Source organism: Phaethon lepturus, unplaced genomic scaffold, assembly GCF_000687285.1.
Source record: "Phaethon lepturus isolate BGI_N335 unplaced genomic scaffold, ASM68728v1 scaffold47739, whole genome shotgun sequence".
In the NCBI taxonomy this organism is placed as follows: domain Eukaryota; kingdom Metazoa; phylum Chordata; class Aves; order Phaethontiformes; family Phaethontidae; genus Phaethon; species Phaethon lepturus.
In genome coordinates, this window is record NW_010562218.1 from 22,829 (window position 1) to 32,605 (window position 9,777).

General features: G+C 37.4%; 1 protein-coding gene across 1 annotated transcript; it reads right to left on the reverse strand.

Annotated features, from left to right (window-relative positions):
- Window positions 1-516: 516 nt before the first annotated feature.
- On the reverse strand, window positions 517-8,614 carry TMEM184C (transmembrane protein 184C; the record flags this gene model as incomplete). Its single annotated transcript, XM_010294199.1, has 9 exons — window positions 517-969; window positions 1,456-1,627; window positions 2,111-2,210; window positions 2,887-2,999; window positions 4,456-4,549; window positions 5,425-5,499; window positions 6,300-6,505; window positions 8,350-8,386; window positions 8,484-8,614. Coding segments are annotated over 9 exons (1,221 nt in total), but the record flags the coding sequence as incomplete, so codon positions are not given.
- Window positions 8,615-9,777: the final 1,163 nt, after the last annotated feature.

The following is a 9,777-nucleotide window of genomic DNA, read 5'->3' on the forward strand; positions in this document are numbered from 1 at the left end:
AAAGACTTACAAATTATGAGCTACAAGGACAACAGATATGCTAACCATATGTTCTGGGCATGGAATTTTATAGCGAGGCCCATAGGGAATGTTTTCTTTGTACAGATTCTTTACTGATGCTGTGTAATAATTATCTTCATGAAGGGGTTTTATTTAGCTATGCAGGCAAGGGAAGAAGATTGCATCTGTACAGAAGTTACGATTTTGTCCACAGTCCATTCAGTTATCATCATTAAAAAGACAATCAAAACTAATACAAACACTTTTTGCTACTGCCCTCCTTAAATTACATTCTTGAAATTAGGTTTTCCCATTGCTAGCAGTACTTACATTTCATCTTTAGAAAAGCAGAGTATTTTTTGAAATGTTTCTTTTGTATTAATAAAAGTCGGTGTAATTTTGACACGATGTGTAAGTGTTCAGCAGTTTAAGGAGTCGATTCTTAAATTTATGCAGAAACTTTTACGATGTGCGTGTTTTGTATTCATGGGGTACTCACAGATACTCGCATCCATTATAGATTCAGAATTCAGGTATCAGTTACAGCCATATCCTCTTCCTGTCTGTGCAGTACTTTTCCAAGCTCTTCAACTTTCATCACTAATAGTACATGTTAACAGAACATGTGTGGCAAGCATATAACAGACTCCTTGACGCATTCAAAGAAAAGGTAAATCTAACTTTTATCCAAAGCTTTCTCTGATGAATTGTGCTCTAGTTTTGGTGATTCCTCAGCATCTCTAGTAGCAGAAGTGTTATAAATACCATCAATGGCTGGGGCTGCTGTTGGTGTTGTGAGAGGTGTCACAGTGTGTCCAAACCCCTGATAATGACCCATGGGTGAAGATGGCATTGAAGAAGCATCAGAAGTTGGGTCTTGAGTAGATGAAGATAGTAAACTTGTATGCTCATTTTGTTCATGATCCTCAGGAAAAAACATTTTCCTTGGCTGGCCCAGAACCGTCCTTCCTAGAATTATGCCAGATGAAAATATTTTTTAATACTTCCAGCACTATACCGAGGTCTTTGAACACATCAACTCTAAAACAGGCATGTTAAATGAGAAGATGAGTCTTTGTTTTACAACAGTTTTACATACGCATTATTAGCTTTAATAAATAAAAGGATGTGTTTCTGTGATTTCCACTCCAAACAAACAAACAAAGAAAAAAAACCCTGAAACCAAAAAGGCCATCGCTCTCTTCTACCTAACACACCTGAAACTTACCTTGAGATCCATCTATTTAAAACAAAAATTGAAAACTAGATTCTAAACCAGTCAGGAGTACTGGAAGAGAGCAAAGTGCCAGATAAACCATGAAATCCTTTAGGGATGCAGCTGCTGCTAATTTGGTATGGAATGTTCTCAAGGTACTATGGAGGCATGTAATAGTGTAAAATGAAGCTGGAAATACATATGCTGTTAACAAATGATACAATCTGCCTGTTACTTACCAACATTTCGAACCTGTTCTGATATATCTGCCCTTATATCAGAAATGTCCCACATTGCAAGAAAAGAGTCGAAGCATGACCCTTCTTCAGCTTCTTGAACATAAGGTTTATAGGAAAAACTGTAGTGATGCGCAATAGCCGCCAGGAACATCTCAACACAAATGATAAAATCCTGCAACGAGAGAGATACTGACTTAATCATAACCAGAGAAAAATAGTTCCTGGGTTTATTCTACAACTGGAAGGCTGCAATTGCATGGGGATACTGGCATCAGCTACTTTTCCACCAGAGACAGGATATTCTTGACAGGCTTCAGAGCACCCTGGAATCAGTCCTTGCCTGATGGACTGACCTGCTGGAAGCAGATATTCAACAAGCAGCAGCTCTACAGTGAATTCGTGCAAGAAGAAATGCAAGGATATCCAACAGAAGTATTTAACTGGGGCACATACCTTTTGCCCAACACATGGATCTAGAAATGTTGAGCGTGAAACTCACTTGGGGTGACTGGCTGAAACTTAGCCCAACTTACAATAAATTCAGTACTAATCTAGCCTGTGTTAGTTAATGTTAATTATGACAATATTTGCTTGAGATCAGCTATGTCATCTTACATGTAGCCATTCCTTCTAAAAAGTAATTGACTGCTTCTACCTGTAGGCCTGTAGCCACAGCTTCCACACTTTGCCATTCCCAGGTGTGTTTCTCAGAAATAACGCCAACTTTCACCAACAATGCAATAAGCACAGCTTGCCTATAAAGATTATATATTATCATTATTATTATAACAGTAATGCCAAAACACCTGCATGCAAATCTAATAAACAAGGCCTGTTTGTATGTGTATGTGTGTGTACATAGGAAGAACCTTACAAAACAATTAGTGTTTATATATTTCAATTTTAAGAGGAAGAAAACAGACTTAAAATAGATGTCATTCACCCATGGTCATAAAGAGCAACAGAGAACACAACCAAAGAAGAGTTTGTTGTTCCAGGCAATTATTAGAACCAATTGCTTCTCTTTCAGTGTGTTACTGCAGCCCACCGAGTAATATTCAATAGTCAAATGCACTCACTCATTAGCAGCTAAGCGTGAGCAATGCTTAAATAGTAATTTATAGTAACTTATTTTGAAAAAGTTAATTTTTTAACTTTAAAAATTTAAAAAACCCCTAATTTTTTGTTTTGAAATAACTGCAAGTGAAGATTCTAATTCTTAAGAATCACCTTACAAAATAGCAAGTCTAAAAAATAATCTCAAGTGAACAAGACTGTCCAACGTACTATTACCCTTTTCTCCTCACAGCACTTCACTAAGATTATGGGTAGATTGTTTGAGGCCTCTAACCTCAGTAACAAATCCAGCCTTTATAACTCTTTTATGATCCACCCTGAGAGCAAGAAGCAGTAAGTAAATAATTCACTTACCAGAAAGAAACAAAAACTACCATCTTCACACAAAGGAACTTGCCAACAGGTTGGATAGGGTTCAGTTCTTCACGTAGTACTTTATAAAACAGCACCAGACAATACATGGCAAACTAACAAGGAAAAGAAAATGACCAAAAGCTTTCAAGTCCTTGTTTATTTTGTGTGGGAGTTGTTTTACATGTCTCATCAGTGAAAACGTGTATTGCAGTATGATACAAACTTAAAAAGCTATCTATTTTAGAAAAGAGGCCCTGGGTTTATGGAATCTTTGCCTTACTGTTTTAAAGCAGACTTTTTTTTGTTTTGCCTGAAATTGTATTTCCAAAATGCCTGGTATTGGCAGACAGAGACTGAAGTCATCTATCTACACACTAAAGCAAAGCATAGGGCGGTCCCATAAAAATCTTTTCAATGCCATGCGCACCTCTAGGGAAAATGGCATAAAAAACGTGTTCTTTCAGGCTTCTGTTAGGAACACCTCAAAAGTTGCCTCTTTATGAGAGATGAGGCAATGAGTGCAATCTTCACTGCAAATCTGAACACGTTATTATTAATCAATTAATTATTAGTAATTGTTCCTATTAATAACAACTGCAAGCAACCGAACTAACGTATAGCCAAACCTAAGGAATTGATCTCCCCTTTTCAGGCACATTCTCCTAGCCTCTACTACCAAGTTGCTTTAAGCAATCACGTCAACCAGAACATGCAGAAATATGTGCTGCTGCTGGGACTGTTGTCACAGCAGAAAGAAGTTACAGCTCCTTCCATAACAGTCACCCATCAAACATGGGGGTGGCAGCAGGAGCAGGACACCCTTTCCGATGGGATGTCATGCTGTTCTGACTCCTGATGCTGTTGCCAAGAGAAGAAAGAAGCTTGGAGGCTGGAAGGCTAAGCAGCAAGGAGCCAGAGCTGCTGCTCTCTCCTCTTGCAATAGCTCATGTGTAATGTGCCCTGAGTGAAGCAGAAAATGATTCCTCTGCGTTCCCGGCAAGCCACTAAATGTAATCCCTGACCTCCAAAATGAAACTTTCAAGTCTAGGGGCCAACATCTTACCCTGACACCACCAGGCAGCTGAACAAACAAGACAAGGTGTCAGGCAGGCCAGAATCTCAGCCCTGCATGCACCTTTTTCATTATTTCCCTTTCAATATTGTTACCACCAGCTTTGTGTAGCAACTGCTGATTCTTTGTGTGCGTGCTGGGAGGAAGCTATAGGGGCGCATGAAGTCCTCTCTTCTGCAGAGGGTCAAGTCTGCAGCTCTAACAAGCCTGGGCCATACCACTTCACCCATCAAATTGTTTGGGGTAGAGAGGTGGGACACTTTATTGCTTTATGGAGCTTCGTAGTGAAAATAATAAAAGTTTTAGATTATCTGTTTTCCTAGTATTTTGCATATATTGTATTTAACAGATAGTAACTTTAACTTAACAGTGGGAAACAGTCTACCCATGAGAATTACCAGACATTAACAGAATTACTGGCAATAATTCACACAGAAGATTGACATACTACTATACGATGACTTAAAAGAACAGAAAGATGTACTCTTGATACGTACTAGCTGTGACATGTTGTTAAGTATAACCAAGTAAGTCCAAGCATTGTTGAAGCTGAAGTTTCCTTCATCATATACTCCCACTAGTTCACAAATTCTGAAAAAAATTTTAGAGTTAATCACTATGGAGTAAAAGATCACTTTCTTGAAGTGCTAAATCTTCATTACATCAATTAACTCTTAGAATCCAAAATCTCTTTTGGTACTCAAATATGGGGGATCTGCACAAGAACCAGTTTCCAACAGCATATGGCATATGAAGTTCGTATTGTATTTTCCACAGAAGAAACAGTGTCTGAATGCAGGGTTAACATATCCTCTTGTTGAATGAATTCAACAATTAAACATCTTTTTTTTAAGCTGTTTTGCTTTTAACTGTTAGAGGACATAAAGCTAATATAAATATTTATATGGATACTCTTTGCGAGTAGCAACTTTTTCCACTGTCCCACAGAACTAATAGTAATGACCATGAATACGAAGTTCATGAAATTAAGTTTTCAGCATCAACATGCATAACTGCCTGCTATGCCTTTACAACAACAGGTTATATGATATGTACGAAGGCACACAGTCAGGCTGGTCACATGCGAAGTTCAATAAAATTTTAAAAGTTACAAGAAACATGACTTTTAAAAACCTCAATTGTTGAAGCCAATGAGAAAAGAGAGAAGGAGGGAAAAATCCTCTAAAAATTAAGAGATCATAAAAATGTCTTTCCCACATAAACAGTACTTCACATTCTCTCCCACTGCCTTCAGCAGTAGGCATTAAGTATTTATTATTTCAATTTTGCAAATAGTAATTTGCTATACAGAAGTCATAAAGAAATCATAGGTTGATTCAAATTGCCAGGACCCAAGTCTGCTTTCAAATTGCCTTGATTCAATACAAAGGGCATGAAAATCCCTTCCAGTGTAACTCAAAATTACATCCTGAAGATAAATATTAATTATTTATAAGCATACTTACAAAGCAATAATGGTAGTAAATGGTCTGACAACTGTGTACTGCAAAACACCCAGTTTACATCTAAATAATAAAACTCTGCAAAAGAAACACAAAAGTCATTGTACAAGAATTTAAAGACAATTCACGTATGGAAATTTCCTGTTCTCAGCAGTTTCACTAAACTGAATTTTTATTTCATGGGAGTTTCAACTTCTGCCACCAGGACTCCAGATGCTACAGTATATAGTGAGTATATATGCAATACACAAAAGACCTAGACTTTTGTAGATACCTAACAGGAAATACTCCATGATTCACCACTTCTAGCCATGGAAAGCTGCTGCCTAGGCTCAACAAAGCGAATGCAATTTTCACTGTGTTTGAAGATATTTACGGATGACTAACATTCATAGCTTGCCTTTAACATTTTAAACAGCTTTATGAAAATGTCTTAAGAGAGATGCTTATCAGATTAAGCATGCAGAAACAAACAGTTCAGGGACATGTGGCCTTTCATCCCTCACCTGTGGAAGTAAAAGCAACAGGCTATCTAGTCTAGCAGCAATTCTACATGAGGTTTTTGGCAAATATCATACAATAGCAAAGGAAGCAAATTCAAGGAGACCTTTTTCCAGTATTTTTTCAAAAATAAGGAAGTTTCCTTCAGCACCACCTGAGTCAATGTATGTTAGTAACTAAGCACAGTTTATAGGATGTTTTACAGCTAGATAAAAACATTCACAGCTGCTTTGAGTAGGGAGCAGTTCATGGCCAATATACAAACTGTGTGCAAACCATGAACTGACTCTGCCAAGCAACAAGTTATATACTAAATATGAAAACAAACTGTATCTGATTGCACAGCTTAAAATTTTAAGATGTCATCATATACTCACTCTCCCATAGCCCATGACGGACAACAACATAGAGGCGGCAGATGTCTCTGCTGATCTTTTGCTTCTATGATTAATACGAGGTTTGGATACCGGTTGGTTAGATAATTTGAAAGAAAAACCATAAAATTATAGATGACATAAGCTTCATAGCATTCTCGACATGTATCCACATATATTGCAATGTTGGGGTATTTCAAAGCTATCCACTGTAAGAAGAGAGGTACACAAAAGGTTACATGCAAGAAAGACAAAAGTGATTCCAATGACAACACTGGCTGGCTAGTTCAGCAAGCAAAACTTCATTACACAGCAGTCGCTAATTAAACAGGGCTTGAGGCGTTTGGCTAATAAGAGCATGATGCTACAGCTAGAAAATAACGTTCTGTAAAAATACAAGTAGAGTTTCAGATTGCACCTCTGCTGCTTCAAATGGAAGCGTGCTTAAAGCACTGCGCAAGAGAAGCTCTGTACCTTTGACCACACAATTCAGTCTTTCAATTAAAGGTAACTAAGGAGATGGTTCCCTACACATAACCTACTCCCATCAGGGGGAGACAAGATAGAACTGTTTCCTGAAATTCGCATATTCGCTGTCAATATGGGTTTGAGAACTAAGTTCTTAGTCCCTCAGTATGATGTTGATATCTTTTGGTATCTAATGTGTTAATGTTTGTGCTGGCATGTTTGCAAAGTGGAGAAGAAAGCAGCAGATTAGCCTTAAAGTGGTAGTCATCCCTCTAACCCAAAATTTCAGACAGAAAAGTGTTGGTTTTTTTTTTTTTTTCTTTTTGCAAAACTGTTATTATAGATCAGCTGCCAGCGCCTTCAGTTTTTGAGTATCACACTGCTGTTGCATTGTTCAGTGCAACTTGTCCTACTGGGGCTTTTTTTTTTTGAGGGGGTGGTAATGGTGTAGATTTAAAGACAGGCAGGTGTTTGAGTTTACTTTGTTTCCCTAGGTTGTAGTAGATTGAATGTGCCTTCTCTGACCTTCTTATTAGAACTACAGGAAGATGCTTCACATCCTCATCACAGTTAAGAAGTACTAGAGATGACAGATGTTGCAACACCTTTGTGGAAGATGTAATACTGCATCTAGCAAACTGAGAATACAGTATTTGAATCTGAGAAGAGAACTTTATGTTCAGGTCAGATAAGCACTCTAGGAAGATACCATATATGCAACAAAGGCCATAAGATCCAGGAGTCTGGGGAAAGATTTCAATAATGTCCTTGAATGCCTGGCTAGAGCTCATTTCATTAGCAGGTCATTTTCTTCCGAAGGATAATTCTATACTTGAAATTGAAATATCAACCTCAGGTAGTTCATATTCCGCATAGGAAACAGCTAAACACCCAAGAGATGGGAGAAAAAACAAAGGAAAAGTTCCTGGAAAGCCGTCTTTTATGGGGGGGAAACAGAAGTACTTGCAATGTCAAGAGGTGATGACAACATGCAAACACACATCCTGTACAGTCCACAGATCTAGTATGTTGCTTAGCTCTGGATGAAATCATCTCTACATCTGGAGCCACAGATGACGTATTTACATGAACCTTATCTGGTACGGCCAAATAGAATCTATCGCATAAAAGTATTCAGAAGTGGATTTTTTTGTGGGATCTTACCCTTTGCCCCCTGAAGCAAAAAGGAAGAATTTTAGCACTAAGCATAACTCAGGGAAGAAAGGTAAGGCACCAAGTTTTGAGACTGTACTTCGATCAATCTGGTTTCCACTTCAGCTATTACTGAAGATGGAAGCACCAAACGCAGGCTCTTGTTGTACCCCTTTCCACATCTGTCATGAAGGAGACGCAAGGACAGGCAGGGTTAAGAAGGGTTAGCAAAAGTGATCCCACAAGCTCCACAAGAAGAATGTAATATCACTAGAACTATGCTTCTGACATACTCCACAAATAGGAATGCCCAGAAGCTTCTAGGACTACAACTCTCCATGCAGGGTAGTTTCTGCTAATGGTGACATTGTTTTCCTGCACTCCCACAGCAAACAGAATTTTATTGAGCTGTTAACAGTAAAAGAACACTTACACTGTCTAAACTGTAAATCGGGACCATCCATAGAATCCTGTTATAATAACAAAAGAACATTTAAAATTACTATAAGTATTTTTAGTCTGGATTAAATTCAACATCTGTACCACAGGTAAAACATGAAATGTTACCTTATTATTGGTTTCTGTAATTCAGGTTGAGTATAATGGACTAAGTGTTGTAGTATTCCCCAGAGAGATATTGGTATTGTCATTAGCAGAAATATCCCAGCGATAAACCATGCCTTCGTATGAATTCCAACCTTGCAAAGAAAAAGAAGAATGCAAGATCAAAGTTTGAGTATTAATACTTTATAAAGTTTTACTAGTGTGTGTGTATATATATAAAAAGAAAAATAATTAATCTTTTTTTTTTTTTTAACTGTGAATAAAGTTTTAAGATGGACATTAAGGGCATATCCCAATATTGTCTGGTTTTTCTAACTCTCCTTTCCAAATACACAAAATCCCAAAGTCTCCCTTGCAATCTGTTGACGTGGCTTAGAGTGAAATTTAAAAACTCAAAAGAAAAAGACGAGAAATCTTGCAGAACCAAACAAAAACATCACCAATAAACCCAAAATGTTTTTGTAGAAACGTGGTAATGCTCACTATTTAATTTACTGAAAGCCACAACAGATTCCTTGCTTTAGGTCTGGAACTTGCCTCAGTTCAATGCTTCATTATAAAGTTTCTGAAAGCTGTGGATTTAAAGTATTTTTACCTTTAAAATTATGTTCCAACTAGTAATCAGTTTCAACTAGTTTCATTTAACAATCTGAAATAGATATGCATTTTTAATATCTGTCTGCTAAAACACCAGGCTACAATTTTAAACAAAAGCTCTCTGAAAAATAACTATATTAATAATCCTAAGTATCAAAAAACTCAGAAACATAGTAGACTCTTCTCAAAGGGTTCTTCTTTGTTGAGAATTTCTCCTCTGATCCCCTATTGTACATCAACATCTCACATCTTCTGTTGCTTTCCAGTTCAAAGATTGCTTCTGTATAGTTTCCCTACCAGTAGCCGATTTAAAGATTTTGAAATGTCAGATACCACTTCGATAAAAACATCCATTATGCTGAACATACGAAGCCATCAGAACAGGGTTTCAAAAGATAAAATTTAAAATACACTCAAGACAGATTTTACTATCATTAAGTGCTTACAATTATACCACGAGAAAGCTTACGTCCAGTGGAACAGGCCTGTACTAAACTGGGCAGCATCTATTTAAAGGTTAAAATTTTACTTTTTGTTAAAAAAGTAGTGCTATCACATGTGTGCGTCATTCATACACTACTGTTACGACACACTAGGGTAGCACGAGCATCCAAAAGAAGCTCCTTTATCCACTATCTCAATTCTCCCTGATCAGACAGAATTACCTGAAATACCAGGTTCTGAACAATCATGCCAGCAT